General features: G+C 43.3%; 1 protein-coding gene and 2 long non-coding RNA genes across 9 annotated transcripts; 2 read left to right on the top strand and 1 right to left on the bottom strand.

The window, feature by feature from the left end:
- Nucleotides 1-979: 979 nt before the first annotated feature.
- Nucleotides 980-5,592, bottom strand: LOC129866905 (uncharacterized). Its single transcript, XR_008761548.1, has 3 exons — nucleotides 5,201-5,592; nucleotides 4,605-5,072; nucleotides 980-1,849 (listed from the first exon to the last, which is right to left on the bottom strand). It is a non-coding gene; the product is annotated as an uncharacterized LOC129866905 (long non-coding RNA).
- A 164-nt stretch (nucleotides 5,593-5,756) lies between these two features.
- agbl2 (AGBL carboxypeptidase 2) lies at nucleotides 5,757-20,443 on the top strand. Of its 5 annotated transcripts, none has more exons than XM_055939926.1 (23): nucleotides 5,823-5,909; nucleotides 6,100-6,146; nucleotides 7,359-7,425; nucleotides 7,805-7,951; nucleotides 11,171-11,350; nucleotides 11,541-11,648; nucleotides 11,768-11,918; nucleotides 12,058-12,724; nucleotides 12,888-13,030; nucleotides 13,187-13,346; nucleotides 13,501-13,627; nucleotides 13,710-13,810; nucleotides 14,010-14,128; nucleotides 14,211-14,277; nucleotides 14,369-14,479; nucleotides 14,739-14,825; nucleotides 14,948-15,064; nucleotides 15,321-15,378; nucleotides 16,217-16,444; nucleotides 16,680-16,704; nucleotides 16,868-17,251; nucleotides 17,464-17,604; nucleotides 18,077-20,443. In XM_055939926.1, exons 2-23 carry the CDS (start codon nucleotides 6,111-6,113, stop codon nucleotides 18,342-18,344), a joined length of 3,492 nt encoding a protein of 1,163 aa, XP_055795901.1. In that variant the 5' UTR covers nucleotides 5,823-5,909; nucleotides 6,100-6,110; the 3' UTR covers nucleotides 18,345-20,443. The 5 variants fall into 5 exon arrangements, with proteins under 5 accessions (XP_055795900.1, XP_055795901.1, XP_055795902.1 ...); XM_055939927.1 differs by having other exon boundaries at nucleotides 14,366-14,479; nucleotides 16,322-16,444; XM_055939924.1 differs by having other exon boundaries at nucleotides 14,366-14,479.
- A 1,013-nt stretch (nucleotides 20,444-21,456) lies between these two features.
- Nucleotides 21,457-27,263, top strand: LOC129866903 (uncharacterized). Of its 3 annotated transcripts, none has more exons than XR_008761546.1 (5): nucleotides 21,457-21,901; nucleotides 23,441-23,676; nucleotides 24,130-24,276; nucleotides 24,376-24,478; nucleotides 24,605-27,263. It is a non-coding gene; the product is annotated as an uncharacterized LOC129866903 (long non-coding RNA). The 3 variants fall into 3 exon arrangements; XR_008761547.1 differs by having other exon boundaries at nucleotides 24,376-24,750; nucleotides 24,953-27,263; XR_008761545.1 differs by having other exon boundaries at nucleotides 24,376-27,263.
- The last annotated feature ends 260 nt before the right edge of the window (nucleotides 27,264-27,523 follow it).

Raw genomic sequence — 27,523 nt, 5'->3', positions numbered from 1 at the left:
AGCAAGTTTAGCCTACTCAAACACCCGGCTCAAACAGAGAGGGATGCGATGTTAGCTAGCTTGCTATGGCTATCCAACACTGGAACTTCAAGGTAAGTCAAGGTAAGCTTTTGGTTTTAGTAATTTATTGCAACCGGCGCGTGCCGGTGTAACTGCTAAATTCATTTCTGACTGTACTGAATGATAGTTTACTAATGCGTTAGTCCTGGTATGTTGACTATGACGTGACAACCATGTAGGCTGTGTGTAGTAGTTAGCGGTCTTGATATGAAGGTTTGGCTTGGAAAGTTTTTTTGGCCTGGTCACAGACAGCTGATGTGTTGTGCACTGAAGCCCACAAGCGAAGGAAAAAAGTGAGAGGAGAGCACGTAGATAGTTGTGAGAAGGAATGATATATCCAACTAGCAATGTGATCATGCTGTTTTTATGTGGCTGCTATGAAAGTGAACTGTGTTTCCGTGTGATCAGGGGTGTATTCATTCCTTCAATTCTGTTTAAAAAAAATCTTAAATGGCAGCAAACAAAACGGGGATAAACATACCTGAATTTGTCCAATAGAAACGTATGTTTCCAACTGTTGGGACTAATGATTACACCCTAGATCAGCTAGATGCAGGCAAGAGTGTGCAAGGCGGTATTGAATGTGTCACTGTGTCTTAACTTGATTGCTTAAAATTCTCTCGACCAGTGCACCTACGTTGTAAACTTTAAGTTATAAGCTTTGTTTTAGCAATGAAATGATGGGTACAGGGAAAATTTGAGTATCATGTAGTAGCCTAAACCTATCGATGTTACATTGGGTGCTGGGTGAATGGAATATGAATGACAGTCATCCAATATGCTGTAATATAAACAAGGCCATGTTCCTAAAAAAATGACCATCCTCCCTCATCTTAAACGGCACTGACCACCACTGTGAGTAAAATAGTTGACAGTGGCCTGCGTGGGCCTTTTGGAAGTTCATGCAGCCACTGTCACTGAAATATTTACTCCAATCATTGCACTCTTACACATTTTCCCCATTGTGACTTTTATTACAGAACATTGATACGCTTCCTGCCCAGTGGCTTCTCATGTGCACAGTCAGATCCCTATTGCTAGTAAAGCATTTACGACAAACATCCTATCTGCAATGTGAGTTTCGATGTGATGTTTCATACTTTCTGTGGCCCAAAACATTTTCCACACACCACAAATAGGTTATTTCTCCTTCGTATGAGTTTGCACGTTTCATTAATGAACCCATGTAGTGGAAAGATTTTCCATACACTCCTTTCTACACACTTCAATGGCAAAGTGCATGGTCATTTTGCCTGGGTGATTTCAGATTGGACAACACTGTGGATTTCTTACCCTCAGTGTTTATACGGGAGCTTTGTCTTTTACTGTCCATGTTTTCTTTGATTTTACTGCTTAACCTGAGGTCCTCCAATTCCGATCCTATCCATGTTTTTACTCTTGAGCTGCAGAACAGTATGGATTTTCTGCAGAGACGGGCTGAGAATCACTAGTTGGTTCTGGTACTCTGTAGTAATCTCCCCCAGTTTCTGTTTGTGCAGTTGAGGTGATGGGTAGAGACTCTCTTCTTTTCCATAATTTTGGGCATGAAAAAGATTGGAGTGCAGAGCTGGATCCTCACAGTCATGTTCCATAAAGGCAGGAAAGAACATGGAGTCTTTGGTATCATCTTCCAGCTCTTGAGGCTGCTCTTCCCACTGACTGGTTCCGAGTTCCTCCTTTATCTGTGTAGGCTCTGGGTCCTCCTGTCCCAGACTGTGACTCCACTACTGCACATAGTGCTGCTGCTCAGGGGGAACCTCTTCAGAGACTGACTGTTGACAGAGGATGTCTGGAGGCAAGTAGAAAGGAAGGACATGAGATGTAGAAAACCTGTAAGCTTACAATAGGAAATTCAGACAAAAGACATAGCTAAGCACGTGTAAAAGCGGTGTTATTTTTCTATAAACTTCCATACAATAAAGGTTAAATAGACTAACATTATCACAAACCTGCTCGGGGGGTTCTACTATGCTATATGGAATTGTTTTAAGGTCATACAAAGGATAATTTAGCTTTTTGATTTGGAATTTTATGACCACTTGCGGTAACAACAAAAAAAATATATATTTTTTGGCCTTACTGCTATTAGCCCATACAAACTAATTTAATAAAATATGCACTACATGAAACATGAAACAGATAATATCAAAAGGAAGTTGGTTCTGAAGTGTCTGTCCTATATCTGAGAGATAAGAAAGATCCGGAATAGTTTTGTTATATATTTTTTGTTGTTGTTGCATTTGACAGTGTCCATCTACACAGCATTCAGACCCCTTGACTTCTTCCAAATTGTTACGTTACAGCCTTATTGTAACAATCGTCTAATGGTTCCTGCTCGGACGAGGAGGAGGAGTAGGGGTCGGACCAAAATGCAGCGTAGGTTGAATCCATAATGATTTAGTTAAAGACGAAGACGAACACGAAAAAACACTTTGAAAATTAAAAAACAACAAAACGACGTAGACAGACCTGAACATGTGAACTTACATAAACACAAAGAACGCACGAACAGGAACAGACTACATACACGAACGAAAACGAAACAGTCCCGTGTGGTGCGACATACACAGACACGGAAGACAATCACCCACAAACAAACAGTGAGAACAGCCTACCTAAATATGGTTCTCAATCAGAGGAAACGTCAAACACCTGCCTCTAATTGAGAACCATATCAGGCAACACATTAAACCCAACATAGAAACACATAACATAGAATGCCCACCCCAACTCACACCCTGACCAACTAAACACATACAAAAAGAATGGAAAACAGGTCAGGAACGTGACACTTATTCTAAAATGGATTCATAAAAAAAAAAATCCTCCGCAATCTACACACAATGCTCCATAATGACAACAGGTTTTATACATTTTTGCAAATGTATTAAATAAAAAACATCACTTATTTACATAAGTATTCAGACCCTTTGCTATGAGACTCAAAATTGAGCTCAGGTGCATCCTGTTTCCATTGATCATCCTTTAGATGTTTCTACAACTTGATTGGAGTCCACCTGTGGTAAATTCAATTGATTGGACATGATTTGGAAAGGCACACACCTGCTATGTAAGGTCCCACAGTTGACAGTGTATGTCAGAGCAAAAACAAAGCCGTGAGGTCGAAGGAATTGTCTGTAGAGCTCTGAGACAGGATTGTGTAGAGGCACAGATCTGGGGAAGGGTACCAAAATATTTCTACAGCATTGAAGGACACCAAGAACACAGTGGCCTCCATCATTCTTAAGTGGAAGAAGTTTGGAACCACCAAGACTCTTCCTAGAGCTGGCCGCCTGGCCAAACTGAGCAATCGGTGGAGAACGGCCATGGTCAGGGAGGTGACCAAGATCCCGATGGTCACTCTGACAGAGCTCCAGAGTTCCTCCTTGGAGATGGGAGAACCTTCCAGAAGGACAACAATCTGTGCAACACTCCACCAGTCAGGCCTTAATGGGAGAGTGGCCAGATGGAAGCCACTTTTCAGTAAAACGCACATGACAGTCCGCTTGGAGTTTGCCAAAAGGCAGCTAAAGGACTCTGACCATGAGAAACAAGATTCTCAGGTCCGATGAATGTAAATGTAAATGTAAATGATGTAAATGATGAAACTAAGATTGAACTCTTTGGCCTGAATGACAAGCGTCACGTCTGGAGGAAAACTGCCACCATCCCTACGGTGAAGCATCATGCTGTGGAAATGGCAGCATCATGCTGTAGAAATCGCAGCATCAAGCGACGCTCCCCATCTAACTTGACAGAGCTTGAGAGGATTTGCAGAGAAGAATGGGAGAAACTCCCCAAATACACGTGTGCCAAGCTTGTAGCGTCATACCCAAGAAGACTCGAGGCTGTAATCGCTGCCAAAGGTGTTTCAACAAAGTACTGAGTAAAGGGTCTGAATACTTATGTAAATGTAATATCAGTTTATTGTTAATAAATTTGCAAACATTTCTAAAAACCTGTTTTTGCTTTGTCATTATGGGGTATTGTGTGTAGATTGATGAGGGGGGGAAATGATTTAATCCATTTTAGAATAAGGTTGTAACGTAACAAAATGTTGAAAAAGTCAAGGGGTCTGAATACTTTCAGAATGCACCGTATATGGTTACTCCCCTGTGAGTCCTCATGTGACCCGTCAGATTAGTGCCAGTGTTCAAACATTTGTCACAAAAACAGCAATGGTATGGTTTTTCACCTGTGTGGATCCTTGTGTGCTTTCAGATGTTCACTCTGAAACAAGCCTATGCCACAATCAGGACAGACATATGATTTCTCCCTTGTATGAGGCCTCATGTGCACTCTAAGATGGGAACCAGTGCTGAATGAGTCCTTGTGTGCACTGTCAGCTTACAATTCCTTACAAAACATTTACTACAAATGTTACAAGTAAACTTCGCTGTAAGATGCATTTGCAGGTGATCTTTCATACTTTCCGAGGACTCAATGCATTTTTCAGACACACCACAAGGATGTTCTTTATCCATTGTATGGATTTTCACATGATTCACTAAAGAACACATGTAACGAAAAGACATGCCACACACCTTACAATGACAAGAAGCATTATGACGTTGACTGGGTGATGAGAGAATGACAGTCACTGATTAGTTCTGATACTATGTAGTCCTCTTCATAAGGTTCTGTATTGATCTGTTTAGTTGAGGAGCTGGGGAGAGAGACCCTTTCTTCATTAACTTCATGTTGACCATGATAAAGATATGAGTGCAGAATTAGGTTCTCATCACAGTCACTTTTCACACAGGCAGGAGTGAATATGGAGTATTTGGTATCATCTTCCAGCTTTGGAAGCTACTCTTCCCACTGACTGTTCCTGAGCTCCCCATGTTCCTCTGTAATATGTGTAGGCTCTTGGTCCTCCTGTCCCAGACTAGGGCTCCACTCCTGCACACAGTGCTACTGATCAGGGGGAACCTCCTGATCACCATGGAGAGTGAGCTGCTGGAGGTCTGGATGAAATGACAATGTAAACGTCATCAGTCGCCTATGGTAGACTGCAATCACAAAACACAATACACAGCATTAACATTGAAAACGCAAAAGCTGATATGAGTCGTCCAATAAATACTGTACATTTTGTTACATACAATGTAGAGTAGTCGAACTAGACAAACTAACGAACCTGCTATGTGTAGCCTGATCTCAGGTTTAATAACAGCGACTTCAAGCAGCCTTTGCAGACAGTCGTTTTCCTCCTTTGAAGGGGAAAGTTCTTCCTGGTACTAAGTTTGCGTTTTATTCAACTGCCCCGAATATCTCCTCAACAGCAACTGTTAATCGCTCGTTGAGAAAAACCCGTAACAACTGTATTGAATATTTTTTTTAGATAATGCAAGTCGCAGATAGAAAGCTACCTTCGTGTGCTCTACCCATGCCCGTGCTGTAAACAAAAGGTGAGCACTATCTTGATCTTGCAGTAGCTAGCTAGGTATTGTCGCCACCACGATCAAAGCAAAGCTACAAACAAGAGAACTGGGGTGCGTTCGTGACGGGTTGAGGTGCGTTTGCTCACGTTTGGTGGGTGTGATCACTTGAAATCGCAAAACTCGTGCAGCACACTGCCCACCATACAATCTCTCTCTGGCCCCCATAATCAAATCGGTATTAAACTGGTCGTACAGTATCGTTTCCGTTGAGTTAAACTTTCAATACCCGTCGGTCATACTGAATGCACCCCTGATCCCATGGCAACGGTGCACGGAACATTAGTTGCTAAGCAACATTGTAGTGAAAGTTCTTTTTTTGCTCGCTGCTACTGGTCAAGTGACCTAGTTAGCTATGAAGTTCACCCACACCTTTCGTGCAAGTCAAGACGTGTTTTTCATTCAAAGGTACGTTTTGGGTTTTGCCTAACGTTATTTGTTGTTAGGAATGTTCAATAATATGTGATAATATCTGAGAAGCTGTAACCAGTTACCCCTCGTTGTTGTTGGTCTAAAGTTCTGTTCCTAGCTAAGTAATGTTAGCTAATTTAGCAAGCAACACGTGAATACTAACTTCTGTGGGAATTCTCTTTTGCAGTTCCACCCAGGATGTGCCCAGCATTGAAGACAGACACAGAGATACTGGTCAGTACTGTAGCTAGTTAGTTAGATGAGAAACATTTTAACATGTTGAGTGGACCACTAACAAAAACCTAAACACGAGTAGAGCAAAAGCATCCCATAATAAACATGTTCACATGCAAATAAGATTTATTTGATTGCTAGGCTAGCTAGCTAGAGCTTCAATGATCTCTAGGAATTATTTATATGAGAACAACGTACATGAGGTGTTGTACAATATTTGAAGCCATAGGCTACATTATTTTATTACAAAGTATCCTATGCCAACAAAACACAAACGTGATTGTTGTTGTGATCAGGTAAGATTGTACTTATAACGTTACTAGTCAGGACCCGGTTTCCCGATAGCGATGGAATTTCGTGTTTTAATTATGCATATTTCCTACAGAGGCAGAAGATGTAACATGCGTTTCACAAAACACCACGCAGAGAGGTTTGCTGTGCGTCGTTGGAGCATGATGTGTCGATCCAGATAGGATAGAAAGAAAGGGAGCGCTGCTCTCGGATCAGCTTTCTCCATTCAAATCTTTCCTTAACATTATAATTATTTCACAAAACTGACGAGGGATCAGCTCCTAGAGAGATATTACTACCTACAGCTGTAAATATTGAGGTGGCTTATTTTAATGCTTACCCCCCCAAAATGCACTGAATCACCGATTTGGCACATCATTACACACTTTAGGCTACACATCAAATATTGAGACCAATTACAGACCTTAGCCTACAAGTATAAAATATAACTAAATTGATTGAACATGAAATGTATTTCAATATGATTAAAATAAGCCTATAGCCAACTGTTTAAATGTTAATGCAGTCATCTCGGTTGCTTGTTTTGATTAATTGCAAAGACACTGGCAACTTTGTTTTCTAGTCAACATTGGTCAGAAGTTATCAGCGGTCACAGAGAGATGGATAAATCATGTGATTTCATGTTTAGCTGTTCTACGAATGGTCTGAGGCAGGCGTTAGATTACGAGCGTTTTCAAGTGCAACGTTAATAACGATGGATTTGGGAATGGCTCAGAGATTTAACGATGCTCCAACAAAGGTTCTAACGATTCATTTAGCCGTAAGATACTTTTGGGAAACCGGCCCCAGATGTTTTACGGTTACTCACATATTTACAGTATTTTTTCTAAATTATTACAATAATTGCAGTAGTCTATCACCTAGCCTGCTAAATGCAAGCTTCGTCTGATTTATTCTAAGAGGACATCAGAGGATGCCTATGAGAGACTCATCCTGCACCACCTACAGCACTATGGACTCTTTACAAGTAGGTTGGCACTTGGCAACCTGACACAATTACTGGAAACTCAAGAGGCTTGCCTTGCATCATTTGTTTACATAAATGTTACTTGGTGAGACCTGACCTACATCACTCTACTCTCTGTCAAATTACCATGCAATTTAATCCTGCAAAAGCAATCAATTCAAGGGCACCAATCTTACCCCAACAAACAAGATGCCATTGTGACCTTTTATACAGTAGTTGAGCATAGTACATGAGATTGTGCTACTGCTATTCTTGCCATATTAGCCAGTTATGTGACATGTTTACATACACAGATAAAATGTTTATGCATTCTTTGCTATAAACCAAGAAAAAAAACATTACAGTGCTTCCCTCAGAAATGTCAATTCTCTCCCCTCAGGCACAGATAATTCTTTCCAAGGCAACCTCTTAAGACAAAGATGGAGGAATTCCCACCCCCCCGGCTCCATCCACCCAGGCACCCACTCCTCTGACAGCAATAATTCCAACATGGAGGATGAGGAGCAGGAGCCTGGCAGGAGGGCATGTAAGATGAGAGCCACAATGTGGCCATGCAAAAAGGACAAATGGGTCAAAATAGCGAATAAAGCTATTTTACACTTGAACTATAACAATTTACTCTTCATCTGGATAGTAGTAGTGGTATGGGTTTTTGTTAGCAGTGTATAGTTGATTAATGGTTCAAATTGGATTTGTGGTTAAAGTTTTAAGCAAAGCCCGCAAGTTTGTGGCATGGGCAGATAGTGATGACTGATGAACAAGAGGGCTGGTATACCTTGTTGTATTTCACAATAGAGTGTGATTCCCAGACTTCTCCAATGCTGGGTATGTTACTTTTGGATGTGATGCAGCAGTGTAATCCAGTTGATTAAAGCAATCCAGTTCACCTGCTCCATGTAATACCTTGATTAGAGGACACAGAGGGTGGTGTCAGTTTAGTCATCTTTTAAAGCCCTGTCATCCCAAAAGACCAGATTAGATCTCTGTTGAATGCCTCTGCTGGTTACGGTTAAGCATCTTATTATTAGCGTCTACTACCATCAACCGGCTTTGTTTTTCTCAGCAGGATAGATCAAATATTATACATATAGTGCATTCGGAAAGTATTCAGACCCCATAACTTTTTCCACATTTTGTTACGTTAGAGCCTTGTTCTTAAATTTATTAAATGATTGTTTTACCTCATCAATCTACACACAATACCCCATAATGACAAAGTGAAAACAGGTTTTTAGAGAATTTTGCAAATTTATTAAAAAATAAAACAGAAATACCTTATTTACAGAAGTTTTCAGACCCTTTGCTATGGGAATTGAAATTGAGCTCAGGTGCATCCTGTTTCCATTGATCATCCTTGACATGTTTCTACAACTTGATTGGAGTCCACCTGTGGTAAATTCAATTGATTGGACATGATTTGGAAAGGCAAACACCTGTCTATATAAGGTCCCCAAGTTGAGTGTGCATGTCAGAGTAAAAACCAAGCCATGAGGTCGAAGGAATTGTCCGTAGAGCTCTGAGACAGGATTGTGTCGAGGCACAGATCTGGGGAAGGGTACCAAAATAAATCTGCCGCATTTAAGGGTCCCCAAGAACACAGTGGCCTCCATCATTCTTAAATGGAAGAGTTTGGAATCACCAAGACTTCCTAGAGCTGGCCGCCTGGCCAAACTGAGCTATCAGGGGAGAACAGCCTTGGTCAGGGAGGTGACCAAGATCCCGATGGTCACTCTGACAGAGCTCCAGAGTTCCTCTGTGGAGATGGGAGAACCTTCCAGAAGGACAACCATCTCTGCAGCACTCCACCAATCAGGCCTTTATGGCACATGGCAGCACACTTGGAGATGCCAAAGAGCACCTAAAATATTTTCTGGTCTGATGACACCCAGATTGAACTCTTTGGCCTGAATTCCAAGCGTCACGTCTGGAGGAATCCTGACACCATCCCTACGGTGAAGCATGGTGGTGGCAGGAATGTTTTTCAGCGCCAGGGACTGGGAGACTAGGTCAGAATCAGGGGAAAGATGAACGGCACAAAGTACAGATGTACTTGATGAAAACCTGCTCCAGAGCGCTCAGGACCTCAGACTGGGGATGAGGTTCACATTCCAACAGGACAACGACCCTAAGCACACAGCCAAGACAACACAGGTGTGGCTTCGGGACAATGTCCTTGACTGGCCCAGGCAGACCCCGGAATTGAACCCGATCTAACATCTCTAGAGAGACCTGAAAATAGCTGTGCAGCAACGCTCCCCATGCAACCTGACAGTGCTTGAGAGGATCTGCAGTGAAGAATGGGAGAAATTCCCCAAATACAGGTGTGCCAAGCTTGTAACGTCATACCCAAGAAGACTCGAGGCTGTAATCACTGCAAAAGGTGCGTCAACAAAGTAATGAGTAAAGGGTAAATGTTATGTAAATGTAATATTTCAGTTTATTTTTAATACATTTGCAAAAAAAAAAAAAAAAAACGTTTTTGCTTTGTCATTGTGGCATATTGTGTGTAGATTGATGCAGAGAAAAAAAATATGTTATCCATTTTAGAATAAGGCTGTAATATAACAAAATTTGGAAAAGTCAAGGGGTCTGAATACTTTATACAGTGTAGACATTGTTAATGTTGTAAATGACTGTTGTAGCTGGAAACGGCAGATTTTTTATGGAATATCTATATAGGTGTACAGAGGCCCGTTATCAGCAACCATCACTCCTGTGTTTCAATGGCATGTTGTGTTAGCTAATCCAAGTTAATCATTTTAAAAGGCTAATTGATCATTAGAAAACCCTTTTGCAATTATGTTAGCACAGCTGAAAACTGTTTTTCTGATTAAAGAAGCAATAAAACTGTCCTTCTTTAGACTAGTTGAGTATCTGGAGCATCAGCATTTGTGGGTTCGATTACAGGCTCAAAATGGCCAGAAACAAAGAACTTTCTGCTGAAACTCGTCAGTCTATTCTTGTTCTGATGAATGAAGGCTATTCCATGCAAGAAATTGCCAAGGAACTGAAGATCTGGTAAAACGCTGTGTACTACTCCCTTCACAGAACAGCGCAAACTGTCTCTAACCAGAATAGAAAGAGGAGTGGGAGGCCCTGGTGCACAACTGAGCAAGAGGACAAGTACATGAGAGTGTCTAGTTTGAGAAACAGACGCCTCACAAGTCCTCAACTGGCAGCTTCATTAAATAGTACCCGCAAAACACCAGTCTCAATGTCAACAGTGAAGTGGCGACTCCGGGATGCTGGCCTTCTAGGCAGAGTTGCAAAGAAAAAGCCGTATCTCAGACTGGCCAATAAAAAGAAAGATGGGCAAAAACACAGACGTTGGACAGAGGACCTGTGCCTAGAAGGCCAGCATTCCGGAGTCGCTTTTTCACTGTTGACGTTGAGATGGGTGTTTTGCGGGTACTATTTAATGAAGCTGCCAGTTGAGGACTTGTGAGGTGTCTGTTTCTCAAACAAATTATAGTCCCACTAAGCGCAAACCAGGTGGGATGGCGTATTGTTGCAGAATGCTGTACTAGCCATGTTGGTTAAGTGTGCCTTGAATTCTAAAAAAGTCACTGACAGTGTCACCAGCAAAGCACCATCACACCACCTCCTCCATGCTCCATGCTCCACGCTGCTGGGTTGACTTACACTACTGTTGCATATATGTTTTTCCTGTACATAGAATTTCATGACAAAACTATACCTATCACCTTTTTTTGTGATGCAGTGATGTTTTCTATCTATCCCCCAGTCACCTTGCACCTGGGACAGGCCCTCAGGACCAGGCAGCTGGTGATAGATTTTGACGGGGAGCGTCCCATCCCCCGGCTTAGGGAGCCCCTGGACCTGTTTGCCATCCCCTCCACCCCTTTCCAGGGGGTCCGCTGGCCCATTGAGTATGAGGTCTTCAAGGAAGCCATACACCACATAGGTACATACCACTGAACTGTATATGCTGTAACAAACACTAAGTGTTGTTTTGACCTCTACAGTGTATAGAACAGTCCAGAGCTGTCCATTACAGAGTTCTGTTTCGCAGTGGGCTCCACATTTTTAAACTGTTATACAGTATCGTGTTAATCCAAATTGGAATGTTATTGAAATATATTGTTGTGTTCTAGAGTGGGACCCTCCAGACCCAGAGCCGTTCTACCAGCCCACGGGCCATGAGAGGGCCCCCATGCCTGTCAGGGAGGAAAAGGGGAACGTAGTTTACTGCATTGACCCAGGTAACCCTAACTCTATGTCAGTAAGGTATATAGTGGTGCCCTTAGTAGGCTTTCATTTTCTGACCGTGTTACCTCTCTCAACTGTCCTAGCTCCTGTTCTTATTCTTTCCTCTGTTTAGGCACAAAGACCTCCTACTTCACCTACTCTCGTGTGGGAGGAAGCCGGGGGCCCATCAAGAGCTCCACTTCTTGTGCAATGCATCAGGACAAGTCCACCCTGGCCTTTGAGTCACGCTTTGAGAGCGGGAACCTGCAGAAGGCAGTTCAAGTGTGAGTCTACGGAGCCTGTATAACTGTTTAACCTATTTACAATTTACAAATTGTTGCTAAGTTGCAGGGAGGATAACTGTGTGTAGGGAAGAATCTTTCCTTCTCACTCTCTTTCTATCCCCCTCTCCCCCTTACACAGCGGTGTCCATGACTATGAGCTCACCCTCCGCACCGACATGTACACCACCAAGCACACACAGTGGTTCTACTTCCGGGTCAGAAACATGAAGGCGGGGGTCAACTATCGCTTCACCATAGTCAACCTGATGAAGGCTAGCAGCCTGTACTGCCTGGGCATGAGGCCTCTGCTCTACTCTGAAAGAGCCGCCTGGGAGAAGGGAGAGGGCTGGCGCCGAACTGGCTCCAACATCAGATACTACCGCAACCAGCATCACCAGGCTGAGCAGGACAACAACACAACCACCAACACAAAGTCCCTACACTCCCTTACCTGGACCAGCCAGTTCCCCTACGACTTTGACACATGCTATTTGGCCCACTGCTACCCCTACACCTACTCCCACCTGCAGCGCTACCTCAGCCGCCTCACCTCCAACTCGGCCACCGGCGCCTACTGCAAGCTGCGGGTGCTGTGCCGCAGCCTGGCTGGCAATGCTGTGCACGTGCTGACAGTGACATCACCAGGAGGGGGGTGGATGGATAGGAGTGCCAAGCGAGCGGTGGTGGTTACAGCCAGGGTGCACCCCGGGGAGACCAACAGCTCCTGGATGATGCAGGGCTTCCTGGACTTCCTGCTGGGAGAATCAGACGACGCCAGGCTGCTGAGGGAGACTTTTGTGTTTAAGGTCGCTGACGCACTTTGGGCCTTTTTATCTTTGTAAATATCCATGTGTTTTATTTATGTATTTGACTGCCATGTGGGATAAATTACGTTTTCCCTTCAGAATTAGAAACACCCAATAAAGACACCCATGTTGATTGTTGTGTTTCTCCCTTGCGGTCTTGCAGGTGGTGCCCATGCTGAACCCAGACGGGGTGGTTGTGGGGAACTACCGCTGCTCTCTGGCCGGCAGGGACCTGAACAGGAACTACAATACCCTGCTGAGGGACTCCTTCCCCTGTGTCTGGCACACCAAGAACATGGTCAAGAGGTGAGAGGCGGGAAGCAGGAGGATACTCAAACAGATGTGACACGGTCATACCTTTCTAACCTATGGAGAGGTTTGTCAGTTCACTCTGCCTTTTCTGACCTCTGACCCTGTTGCCATGGTTTTCCCTCTGTCCTTGTTGTTGCCATGGCACCCAAGACTGATGGCTGAGAGGGACGTGGTGTTGTATTGTGATTTCCACGGTCACAGTCGTAAGAACAACGTCTTCATGTATGGCTGTACCAACAGCGATGACGCCACACAACGGCTCCATGAGAGAGTCTTCCCGCTCATGATGAGCAAGAACGCCAATGACAAGGTTCCAATCCCATTGAAAGAAAGAAGATCATATTTTTTTACTGGAGACCTGGCCAAGAAGGCATCTCCAGTATAAAACCACAATACAATCATACATTTATGTTATAAATCACAGCTAGGGAGTCAAACACGATGTTTGTGTCCTCTTCCTGAAGTTCTCGTTCAGGAGCTGTAAGTTCAGGGTTCATCAGAGTAAAGAGGGAACAGGACGCGTCGTCATGTGGAGGCTAGGCATCAAGAACAGCTACACCATGGAGTCCACCTTCGGAGGCTCCACTCTGGGTAAGCATGCACAGGGTGTATTGTGTGTATATGTGTATGCATGCTATAGAGCTTCATTTCACAGAGCCATTCTGTATTATAGGGAACAGGAAGGGGACCCATTTCACCACCAGGGACCTGAAGTCTCTGGGGTACTACTTATGTGACACACTGCTGGACTACTGTGATCCCGACCCAACCAAGGTGAGGGAAGTCAACCTCTCACTACCACAGTGACCAAGGTTACATCTCAGCTTGTCATGTTGATGAGCCATAATGTGTGTGTGTGTGTGTGTGTGTGTGTGTGTGTGTGTGTGTGTGTGTGTGTGTGTGTGTGTGTGTGTGTGTGTGTGTGTGTGTGTGTGTGTGTGTGTGTGTGTGTGTGTGTGTGTGTGTGTGTTAGACCAGTCACTGCCTAGCTGAGTTGCGGGCGATGTTAAGGCAGGAGGTCAGAGAGAGGCTGGGCCGGCAGGTCGACTCTGATGGATCTCTCAGCGTCTCCATTTCTGACATTGAGTCCAGGTAAGGAAGGTTTTAGAGCATCACACACACACACACACACACACACACACACCTAAATGTCCTTTTTGTGTCTCCTCCACAGTACCAGCGGCTCAAACAGCACAGAGTCTGATGGCCTGCCTGTCCATCTACTGAACCAAATTGATGAGGTGTCGTTTGAACCTTAACCTTCGTATGACCTCAGTTATGTTTGTGTACAAAAGCTTTAACTGAGTCTAATGCCAACTTCTTTTCTAGCAGAGCCAAGCGAAGAAGAAGCACCTGAGGAGTGGTAAGGAGAGGAACAGACTGAGACAGGAGAGAGTGAGGAACGTCGACCCAAAGGTCCTCCACAGGAACGTCAAGAACATAGTGAGAAGAACACACACACACACAACACATTAGTGCAGCTCATCCACCAGATACAATGAAACATACAGTGGTCCCTAATACATAAAAGGCTGGGAGAGACATACAGATGATATAGCCAGCGAAAGTTCCCTATAATGGATCAAGCGTGATTGGGCGAGTTCGTTTTGCATTGCCTTTTGCCCCGGAAGGGTGGAGATTTCACTTTAGGAACAAAACAAACTTGCCAAATTACATTCTTCCTCCTGTCTGTTCTCTGCAGGACCCTGTGCTACCCACGGAGGACATGGTGAAGGTGAGGATCCAGGGAAAGACGGTGGCCGTGGTCAGAGAGAAGAAGAAGAGAGAGGTATGGATTAGAGTGAGAGAAGCTCACGCTCTTCCTCATTTGCTTAGACAGATTGTGGCTTTTGCATTTCCCCAGTATCTCATTTCTGAAGACATGAGCTTCTACTTCTGATGTAACGGTAGGTGCCGTTTGTGGTGACAGTGAGCCGTCAGACAGGACGGTCCTGGATCCCCCATCCCACCACTCGCATCGGGGTCATAGGCCATGTGACCCTCTGGAAGGAGGAGGAGTCAGAGAAGGTAATGGCTGCCATTCACCCTTCAAGCCCTACTGCATGTTGATAGTTTTGCATTGTCATTAATTAAAGTACTGCTACAGTTAAAATTTTCTCAAGGTATTTCACAACAACCTGGGCCTAACCCCCCCTCCCTTCCAACCTCTTCTCAGTAGGTCAATGCACTCTGAGCATCCCCACCCCATCAAACTTGACAAAAGGCATGAACGAGCAGTGACTGTTTTGTCCTAATCTGATGCTCAGCATTAACTGTGTTCCAGAATGAATACCTGGATGCTGTAAGGGCTGCATACCTGAGTACTCAGCCACCTGTCACAGGTACATGGATATACTTTTATCATTAGGAATGGATTTAGTTTTCTGGCCATGTGACTAAAGAAAAACTTATTTTTTTTCTCCGAGTTTACATGCAGAATGTGCAGGTTGACATTTATTTTCATGAATCTTGCCCTGTGTAATGAACACAATGGGAGACAGAGAGCTGGTTTCAAGCGCAGCAGGTGTTTATTTGTAAAGGACCACAGGAGGAGGCAGGTAGCTGTGTCCAGGGGCAGGCAGAAGGTCATACACAAGGGGTCCAAAAAGGCAACAGTACAGGCAGGGAAAAGGCTAGTAACGTCGTCTGGGAGATCAGGCAATAGGTTGATAACAGGAAATCCGATAGGCTAAAGTACAGGCAGGGAATAGGCAAAAGGCGTCGTTAGTGAGGCAGGCCAAAACTATCATACACAGGAGGATTAATTACAGGAAACCCAGCGCTTTGAATAGAAGTGTGTCACAAAACAAACAATACCTCACAATGATGGGGTGCAAAGAACGGAACTAAATAGTGTGTGATGATGACATACAGGTGTGTGAACAGGTGATCAGAATTCAGGTGATTGGGATCTGGAGAGTGAGCTGCGTTCAGGGGATCTATGTGTTTGAGAGTGTGAGTTGGAATCAGACGTAACACCCTCTGCAGAGTGGCCACTAGCTGGCACAGCCACAAAGTAATACAATATTATCTTAACCCTAACCACAATGCTAACCCTAATGCCTAACCCGACCCTTAAATTCATTAATTCATTTGTACTTTGCAACTGGCCCATATAGCGGAAATCGCTCAGTTCAGCCTCCAGGGCAATATTCATTACAATAAACGTCCCTTATTCAGACGAGCCGGAGGAGGAGTGGCTGCAGTATTGGAGTCCCCAGCTGCAGTTTGGCTCCTCCCAGGCCCCGCGGCCGGGACCTCAGCGTCGCCCCTTATCTTTTACAGCCGTACAGCAACGCGGCTTCTCTGTGCCTGTGCCCACCTCGAAGATCAGGGTTCACACCACCCCCATTCAGCAGCAACCCATGCCCTTCAGCCCCGATCACAGAAGCCACGCTGGGATGAGAGGTGGGTTGGAGCGCAGAAATAGAGTGGGTAGAATGGATGGTACAATATTGACATGAAGAACACACACCCAATATGAAGTTAGGTGTTCACTAACAGGAAAGTAGTATGATAGTAGTGACGTCAGTGGCATTCTTTTCCACCTCACAATTTAACAGATGCTAATCAAACATTCCAAATATTGCTATTGCAGAGATGTTCGATCAGTATGAATGCTGTTATTACTCTTGTCTTTCAGAGAGGATGCCTGCTTTACACACCAGGTAACTACTAAAAACATAGCGGTAAAATATGCTCTTTATTGAAAGTTGACTGCATTTATGACTAAACGTACAGGACTGGGACGGTACATCGTCTGCATAAATATGTCAATGTTAAATTGGACAGTCCGTCACACAAATGTGTTTTGTGTTGGAAATGTGTCAGGTCTCCCCCAGTAGTTCCGGGCATGCAGTGCAGGGTGGTCCCTGATTTCATCCCGCCACAAGGCCTGGAGCCCTGCCGCTCTTCCAACGTCTACCCAGCCAAGTCCCACCATCAGTGGCCACGCCCAGAGAAACAAGGCCACGCAGCCCGGGTCTCCATACGCTACTACATGCCAGAGGCTCCAACCTCTAACACAGATGCCCTGGAGACCCTACGGAGGAGCCCAGAAAGGGACTGCACAGCAGGTGTATCAGACGCTATGCCTGTGGGTGAGCAGGACCAGAGTGGACCTCAAGCAGCCTTTGAGAAACCACCGAGTAAACCTGGGACAGACGGTAACTCCTTCCTGCCAGACCTGAGGCACATAGACTTCAGAGGGAAAAGGTTACTGTCCTCTCCACGCCAGGCATTTTGACTTTCTAGTGCGTCTAGTTATAGTGCTGGACATAATATACTGTATATTGGTATACATAGTATAATACAGTGCATATACAACAGATGTTTATTTATGTTTCTTTCATTCTACATGTGAGAATAACTCCCTCTGAGGTCCTGCCCCAGCTATAACCCCTCTTCCCTCCATCTTTCCTCTGTAGCCATAGCCGTATATGGGGAGACCAGGCAGGGGCTGGAGTACAGAGGCAGGGCCCCTCAAAGAGAGAGCCACTGAGGGGGGGAGAAGGCAGGCGTGTGTGTGGAGGAGATGCAGCAGCAAGGCGTGTGAAAAGCAACCACAGGTACTGAGAGGGTATGCCACCCCTTGGCTTATACCAGTTTTATATTTAAGCAATAAGGCCCGACGAGGAGTTATATATGGCCAATATACCACGGCTAAGGGCTGTTCTTAAGGAAGACGCAACGCGAAGTGCCTGGATAAGCCCTTAGCCATGATATATTAGCCATATATCACAAACCCTCAAGGTACCTTATTGCTATTATAAACTGGTTACCAACGTAATTAGAGCAGTAAAAATACATGTTTTGTCATACAAGTGGTATATGGTCTGATATATCACGGCTGTCAGCCAATCAACATTCAGGGCTCAATCCACCCAGTTTATAAGGTTCTTTATCTTACCAGCTAATATGTCTAAAAACTACGTCCAAGTGTCACATGCACAAGTACAGTGAAACGCTGAACTTGCTTGCTCTCAGTGGAATGCTTAACTTGCATTCAGAGCTCATTTGAATGGTACCCATTCTTCTCAGGTTGGCCCAACAGACATTGCAAGAGGAGGATAAACAGGAAATGGGCATTTTACCCCAGATGTCCTCGACCACCCACACCAAGATAGATCATCCGCCCCGACAGCTAGACAGTCTACGTAGGCTCCAGAAACTCAGCCTGGCCAATAACTCCAGGTTCCACTCCAGTGGGAGAGGGACGGAAGCAGGGACAGGGATGGATCTGGAGAAGAGGATGGTCGCCAGACCGTCAGGGTCTGCCCCTCCTCGCAGTACAGCACCTTTGAGCTGAGAACCAGGCAGAGACACACATTGGCAAATGTACCAGACAGACTGCTGATATGAACCCTGAAGATGGGCGGAGACTATAGGGAGTTTCTGCTCTATTTTGACCACAAAAAGATGTACAGCACATTGCCTTTCAGGTGGATATCGAAATTACATGTATTTTTGCCTTGATTGTGTACCTTTCTTATTTGATGAGTCTACATGTCACTTTAAATCTAACTGAACTGTTTTGCATACTTTTTATAATATTTTGTATCCATTTTTCATCATGTAAATTTTTTATTTTTCATTTCTCAAATTGGGGCATAATCAGATTGAGTCACTCCCAATGCAGAAGTTATTTCTGTTAATCAAGAGACAGCTCATCATTGATCATAAAGTATCATATAACATCAGTCCAGAAAATACTGTCTCAGTATTACTAGGCAGCCCGTGTAATATTATCAAACTGTGTATGCATGTCTTCATTCAGACTCAATGTTACTGTAGCATAAACCTTGTGAAACATAGATATTTAGCAGACACTTATCCAGAGCGACTTAAAATGAGTGCATTCATCTTAAGATAGCTGAGTGAGACATCCACATATCACGTGACAAAAAATATATACAGTATATGTGACTAAAAAGACAAACATTTCATCTCTTCACATCTGTACAAAAAAATCACTCAAGGTACACATGGTATGAAAATACATCTGTAAATTGCTGAACATGGTCCACTGATACAAAACTGAGGGCTGGATCCTAACTTGAGATACATGTAAGTAGCATGTAAGTTTCTCCTTAATCATAATCAATATTAGTAGGAGATTTACACGACTCTCTTTCCTGTGTTTCCCAGTGTTCTGTGTGTCCGCTCAGTCGAGTAGTCAGGCGGCCCTGAACTCCTAAATCCCATCAAACCAGAGCTGCCAACTCTCACGCATTGACCGTGAGACATGGATTTGACCCTCATCTCACGCTCCCACCTCTTACATCTCACACATTGAAAAGTACTGCATTTATTTTTCTAATTCGTGTTGTGCTCCAAATCGTTTTGAAATTGGAAAATCTGCGACCAAGGCAAAGACTCAGGTTAATTCAGGTTGGATATTCGCCTGTAGTTTTCCTTACGTCCACCAACAGTAGTTAGGGACCGTCAACATAGTGACAAATCACATTTTTCAAATTTAAATAGCTCTTTAGCCATTACTCCTAAAACGTTCAAAACTGATTCTAGCTAACCTGATGGCAGAGACACATATTGCACACACTTTTTGGGGGGTCAATTTACATCTCGCACTATTTTAAATTATTTATAAAACATTTAGTAATTCAATAGCGCCTTGGTCATGTGACCCACAAACCTCAAATAAGGTTCATAATGTACACTCAGTGGGCCTACACCTTGCTCACCCTTTTGCTTGGCCATTTGCATCTCATGAGATTTTATGATTAAAAAAAATAAAGTTTCAAATTTCATAGCTCCTTACCGTCATGACCTACAACCCTTTCAGAATATCCACTGAGTACCGAGGTAAAGACAGTTTCAGGTAGGATATTCGCCAGATATTCACACTCAAACCTCAATAGCTTTCAAACCACTTGAGCCACAGACTCCAAATAAGTGTCATGATGTTGGAAACATTGCACAGGTCTTATTTTCACGATTTGGACATGAATTCACTTTACAAAGCTAGTAAACGTGTAAATGTGAGCAGCGTTCCGTATTAGTTAGGGAGCGTAAACAAAGTACAAACTTGTCTTACATTCGAATTTCAATAGCTCCTTGGTTCAGAATGTCCACTCAGTGGGCCTACACATTGCACACCCTTTAGTTTGTCCATTTTCATCTCACACGTTTTTACATGCATTTTTCAAACTTTAGAATTTCAATAGCTCCTTGGTCATCCTTGGTCATGTTGGTTCACGGACTAGCCTTATATATTGCACACTCTTGTTTGTGTACTGTAATCCCATGTCAATTACACACCTAAGAAGTGTGCAGTGGACATATACCCATATTGCTTAACTTTTAGTTATGTATCTTCTATATTGTTGTACATGAATATTAGTTTGACAATTAGTCCCAGATTTTTATATAAATATTTATATTTTTTGATCTTGCCTGTTTAGCGTGTTTTTGTGGCATTAATATGTGTCACATATCAGTTTGCAAACAATGTAAAAAAAAATATATATATATATATATATAATTCAGTTAAAACCTCTACAGGATCGGTGTCCCCCCCACGGGACGGTTGAGCTAACGTAGGCTAATGTGATTAGCATGAGGTTGTAAGTAACAAGAACATTTCCCAGGACATAGACATATCTGATTTGGGCAGAAAGCTTAAATTCTTGTTAATCTAACTGCACTGTCCAATTTACGGTAGCTATTACATTGAAAGAATACCATGCTATTGTTTGAGGAGAGTGCACAGTTACGAAGTTGAAAATGTAATAATAAACCAATTAGGCACATTTGGGCAGTCTTGATACAACATTTTGAACAGAAATACAATGGTTCATTGAAACAGTACACTGCTGCTATCTAGTGGCCAAAATCCAAATTGCGCCTAACTTGGAATATTACATTTTGGCCTTTTTCTTGCATTTAAAGATGGAACAAAAAAAGGAAACACATGTTTTTCTTTGTATTATCTTCTATCAGATCTAATGTGTTATATTATCCTACGTTTCACATTTCCACAAACTTCAAAGTGTTTCCTTTCAAATGGTTTCAAGAATATGGATATCCTTGCTTCAGGTCCTGAGCTACAGGTAGTTAGATTTGGGTATGTCATTTTAGGCGAAAATGGAAAAAAAGGGTCCGATCCTTAAGAGGATTTATTAAAGCTGCATACCCACATGGTCTCTCTTTTTGTTTTCTAGAGTAAGGCAGCTCCAACATGCAGGTGTTTCAGCCTAGCTCGGTGCTTTCTGTGGTGGTGAGGCGAGCCAGCAGAAAATACGGAGCGTTGCGCAATGATTGGCTCAGTGTTCTGTCACTCATGGGGACAGTACGTCATCTCCAAGTTTAAGTGCCTTAGTAAAGGTAGATATAAAAGAAAATCTGCCTTTTGGGTTCTGCCATAGAGTTATATTGCCAGTGCCCATCCAAGAAGGCTCAAAGTCACTTGCCACAGATAAAATGACGTCAAATCACATTATATGTACAGTAGCTTTGATTGGACTGATCATGTCAGCATTTTACTTTCAAAGTCTTAGCTAGCAGTCATCATCATGAATCAAGTTGACAATCTACTGCCAAGTCCTTTTTAATCCTTGACATATGAAGAGAAATAATGAAGAGAAATTATAGATTAAATGTATCGGTGCTCATCGGCCATTGGACATAAACATTACACAACAATTTGGAAATCGCAAATTCAACAATGATTCGTTTCGAGGGAATCAGTGGCTAACTGCAAGCGTTGCAAAGAAACCACTACGTTAGCCTGGTATTCAATTGAGTGGCTGGGTGTTTTTTTTTCAGAGTTCCCACCATAAATCCAGAGAATGCCAGACTTCGATGACAAGATTTGCCCACAAAGGACCGCTGCGCCACCTTCACAAGGTGAGTCCAAATATGTATTGTATGCTTCTGCATAAATGGTGTAATATGCCAGGGAGATATGTATACTGTAGCTAAGAAAGTAATACTAAGTGTATGTTGTGTAGTAAGCTGTTAGTAACCCATGTGCCTCACTCTAATAATTTGGTCTATTTTCACCAATGCGGTATTGTAAACACATCGTTCGTGCTTGTTTGGTTACTTTTTTTTTGTACAGCGTTGACAGTGCTACTGATATTAGTGGTGGCGGTTGGCTTACACGTGCAAATTCAACACACACATCATTCTATAATAGAATTGTGTTATTTGACATGTCAAATTAAAAGCTTATTTAACATGTCAAATAGTGTTATATGACCTGTATTGTTTTTGACATGCAAAGACCCAAATGGCGTTCAGTGTGCCTCACCCTAATAATTTGGTCTATTTTCACCTCTTAATTTAGCCTACTGTTCTAACTTGGTGGTGCACATATAGCCTATATCCTTTTAGAGAAATGTAATAATCCAATATTGTAAGAGCTTTCATTGTCTGTTTATATGCCCCCTTTATTTATCCTACGGTTCTGACTTGGTGTACAGGGAGAATACTGTAAGAATGGCCCATGTTCTGAATTCTGCCGCTGTACATTTCAAAAGTGCTGAACAAATAGTTATATTGACTACGTCCATCGTCGCTTGCTCATTAATGTCTTAATTGAAATTACGTATTGCCTCTTATCCGCTTGTCGTCCCCTTATGCTATAGTTTGTACATCTCAATTGTCAGTAGAAACCGCATTTGTTTAAGCAAGTCAGCCATATTAGCTATGTTTTTTAAAAGTCGGTAAATGAGGCTGAATTAACTGTTTCGCTGCCAGAAAAGGCTCGGCTGATAGCCAGGTGTAGCAGTGGTAAGGTGTTGGGATTCTGCTGTTGGGGCAGCTTTATGTAGGCCCTAACAGTTTGTGGGCACCGTTTGTCACCGTTATAGTGCAATTAATGTATTGTTTAGTGTTGTGTAGTGGCTTTGCTGGCATGTGTCCCACTTTTCTTTTCTTTTTTGCCTCACCAAGATGCACATGCTAAAATCGCCACTGCTCATATGTCCCTACGACAGATCATTTTTTAAATTATTATTGTTCTAGTGAACCACTATCAGTTAAGGGTGCATTCAAATGTGAAATCACAACCAGCAATATAACTGAGCAAGCAGAGTTCATTGTAATCAAAGGAAATTAAGAACCACTCCTGGGCAAAGATACAGTTGTGAAACTGGGGGTTCTGAGAATAGGTGCTGATGTCGCAACAGTGACAGACACAAAGCCCTCACTAAAACAGCAGTACCTACAAGTGTTCTAGGGAGTTGGAAAACTGAAAACAAAACAGACCTCAGGAAGAAGGTAAACCAAAATGTAGAGAAACCTTTGGACATGGACATTGTAGAACCTGTTAATGACCCCACCCCATGGGTAAACCCAGTGGTCATTGTACCAAAGGCAAATGATGAGATAATAATGTGCTTAGACATGAGACAAGCAAACCAGGCTATAATATCCCAACAGTAAACAAGTCCAAAGGCATCCGGACCAACAGCAGAGGGAGTGCAGTGATGCACTCCAGGGACCCAGAGAGAACCTCAGAAGTGAGATGCTGCCTGCTGGGAGTGAGAGCACAGCAGGAAAAACACTCACATGGATCAGATGAGAATGTGAGGATTGCAGCATTGAGTGCTACACCCAAAGCACTGACTACCAGAGAGGTAGAGGAAGCCTCAGCCAAAGACCCAGAGCTGAGAGAGGTAAGTAATGCTATTGCAAGTGGACATTTTTAGAACTGTAAAGATTATGCCTCAATAGCGAGTAATTGATATGTAGTTGGATACCTAGTTCTTTGCAGAACAGGCATCGTGCTGCCACAGGCATTACATGCGCAGGCACTTGCACTAGCTCATGAAGGGCACTTTGGAATAGTGGGCACAAAGCAGCATCTCAGAACCAAGGTTTGGTGGCCTGGCATGGAAAAGGCAGCCGAGAGACAATGTAAATCATGCCACGGTTATCAGACAGTAGCTAGACCTGACACACCAGAACCACTGAGCCTTGTGGGAGTAGTAAAGCTGTGGAGAAAGAGGAGGAGCACCTCACGTATCCTTTAACATTGTGGATCTCATTTGCCAGAGGTTTATGTAGTAGTCTACATATCCGACCACTACTTCAAGCTAATATGTTTGTGGGTTGTGATGCTTTCCAAGGCACTCTTTTGGGTATGACTGTGGGCGCAAGGCAAACCTGCAGTTGTTGGATGAGCGAGCGCTGACCATCGTGGGTAGAAAACCTGCTTATCTTCCTGGACATCCGGACCAAGGAGCAAAACTACCTCCGCTCCTGCAGTGGGGAAGGTATCACACCACCATGCTAATGTCAAACAAATACACTGGCACTGGATAACCTTGATACACCCTCATTTTAAAACCATCTGTCACTGTGTTTCTCTGCAGGCCCACTCCAGTAAGAGATACTTTGCTGTGGCAGAGAAGGGAGACCAGCCCAACATCGTCATCTATGAATATCCCTCACTTCAACCGTACCACATTGTCAGAGGTATGGGAACTACAACACACACACACAAACTATTAGATTTTTATTTTTACAATTTATAAAGCATATGATCAATGATCAAGACATTTGGTCTGTGGACTTTAACCGTGAGGGCATCCTGCTGGCCAGTGTGGGTAGTGCTCCGGACTACTTGCTGACACTGTGGGAGTGGAGATGCTGCGTTGCAAGGCCTTCGTTCTCACAGGACGTCTAAGGGTCGCCTTCGCACCTGACAACGCCGGGCAACTCACCACCTCCGGATCGGGACACATGAAGTCAGTAGCAATCAATCAATCAAAATGTTTTCGTGTACTAGCACTTTTATAAATTTGTCAAAAGGTACTTTATAGAACGCCAAATCCCCCAAAGAGAAAACATATTTCATCATGAAATATGGACAATAAATACATGAATGGCTTATTATGTGTACAGAATCGTACACCATGTGAGTTGAACTCTTATCATCCATTCTTCTAGGTTTTGGAAAATGGCCAGCACTTTTACTGGTCTCAAACTGAAAGGCCTTCTGGAAAGGTTTAAGTAGACTACCCTTAAAGATATCGTGGGGAAGGTCTGTCCACTGCTCTTATCATTCAATTCCTGCTATTCCATTGAAAATGACCCAAACCCAAAGCAATATGCTCTTTTCCTGTTCTATGTTGTCCCGATCACATCCCTTCTGTCTGTGTGCTATTGGGTTCTGAGAATATGAAATATACTTACTCATGTCACTGAGGGAAAGAGGGTAATGTATAACGTTTACGTTATGTCAGAATATGTTATTGTTAGCCATCAGGGATCCGAGAAGAGACAGTCTGGTACCAATCTCCATGATGGCCATGAGTTGGGGAGGAGTGAGCACTTTGGGGTAGAGGTCAGGTCAGATGAAGTAAGGAAGAACAGATAACCCTAAGGTTATGTCTAGCAGCAGAGATGCATTGGCTGTTCAGATGTGTAGGAGGAGACTCAACATAGTTACATATCAGTGCTTGTGTGACTATGTCATCATCTAATGCAGCTGTATTGATCCTCTGGGATGAATTAACTCGGTTTTAGCTTTCATAGTGTCCGTTGAGTTTTTACTCTGAGAATTAGAACCTAACAGTGCCAAGTGGTGTCTGGGTCTGAGTGGGGGAACATGCTAGTGTGGGACAGGGGTCTGATCAAGGTGGAGATATGACATAAGGGTGGAAGGACGTGCCACGCTGGCACCATCCAGCAGTTTGTCCTGAACGAGGAGGAACTCATGACCATTGGCACTGACGGAGCCATTAGAGTAACCTTTCAGATATAGTACAGTCCTCTCAGCCCCAGTCTAAGAGGTCTCTGCTAACCCTAAAAAGCCAGCCTGAACAACTGGTCTGTGGTCAGTTTTGCCTGCTGTGTAATATTTCTCCCTGATGACGTCACTTCCTCCACCCTGTGCAGGGCTGAGACTTTGAGAGTATTGACACGGCGGACTGTAACGATGACACCAGTCTGTTTGAGATCGAGCCCATGAACGAGATTGTGATCGGACGCAACATTAGCATGTCCTCCATGGTCATGGGTAATCCTGAATGAATCTTGAATAATGACGAATGAGAAAGTTAGACACACATATCATACCCCCCAAAAAATGCTACCCCCCCTACAGTATTTGTGTCTCCAACTTTCTCTCTGATCATTATTCTCAATTCATTCAGGATTACCATATTCAATTATTATTCTTTTTTTTACAATATAAGTGACTCCAAAATGACACAATACATTACTCACCATTAATTTCTATTGGGCACAAAATAATCTGAAACACAACCAAAACAAACAGCAAATGCATCCAACAAACGTGCAGTCACAAGCTTGACGTAATCATTGCGTGCTATGAATATGGGGCCAAATACTTTAATACACATAAGTTAATTTGTCCCAATGCTTTTGGTCCCCTAAAATGGCGGGACAACAGTATGTACAAAAAGTGCAGTAATTTCTAAACTGTTCACCTGATATGGATGAAAATACAGACCCAAAACAACAACAACAAAATCACTGTTCCAATACTTTTTGAGCTCACTGAGTTACAGTTGTCCGACTTAAATTATTATTTTACCATACAGTTATGTAATGCCTTGTTGCCTTTCACTAGGTCTCAAAGCGCTTTGCTTATCTGTGTCATGTACTGTTTTGATAGTGTTTGCCCCTGCCTGTGTGTGTAGGTGAACCCTAGAGGAGGGACTGGTGGTTGTGAGCTTTCAGGACGGAGTGGTCTGTCTGCTGGGGCTCTACAACCCCCAGATCTTATGGGTGGTTGCCGGACGCAGTCGCTATGGAGAAGCTGAGCTCCTTCTCAAACAGGCCTTCATACCGCACAATGCACCTGTGACGGCCATCGCGTACGAACCCAACGGAGAGATCCTGGCAACTGGGTATTCGGACTAGCGAGTGCCACTGACTGTTGACCAATGTGAAATCAATCATTAGCTCCCATCTAGACAATCCACTTGTAGATCAAAAACCAACTGGATGGGTATAATAACTGTGGTGTATTGAGAAATGTATTATGTGTTAATGAGTTTAGATTTAAAATGGTTGCAAATAGCCAATGGGATTTGTATGCAGGGGTTCAGTTATTTGAATTGACAAATGACAATTGGGTTTCGGTTCTTTCATTTAAGTGATTGGATTTCGAGATGCAAGGGCGGCAAAAGTTCAATGATGTATGGAAGAGTTGGGCTGAAGATACTGTAGAGTGTAGTCGACTGTAATGTGTTAAGGAGAACATTAAATAAATATGTCCTGGTTATTATAAGTACGCTTCGGAGTCTTCAGTAAAATAACCCAGCTTCTTAGGATGCAACAATAACCAATATCAATAAATCTCCCCTCCACAATCTCTCCTTCCCTCTCTAGAGCAGGGTTTCCTAAACTCGGTCCTGGGGACATCCCTGGGTGTGCATTTTTGTTTATGATTACACAGCTGATTCAAATAACCATCTCCTAGTCAAGCTTTGATTATTTGAATCAGATGTGTAGTGCTAGAGCAAAAACCGAAACGTGCACCCAGGGGTG

Source organism: Salvelinus fontinalis, chromosome 12 (genome assembly GCF_029448725.1).
Source record: "Salvelinus fontinalis isolate EN_2023a chromosome 12, ASM2944872v1, whole genome shotgun sequence".
NCBI classification, from domain to species: Eukaryota; Metazoa; Chordata; class Actinopteri; order Salmoniformes; family Salmonidae; genus Salvelinus; species Salvelinus fontinalis.
Note: the sequence above shows the minus strand (reverse complement) of the source record. Positions and strands in the feature narration are given on the sequence as shown.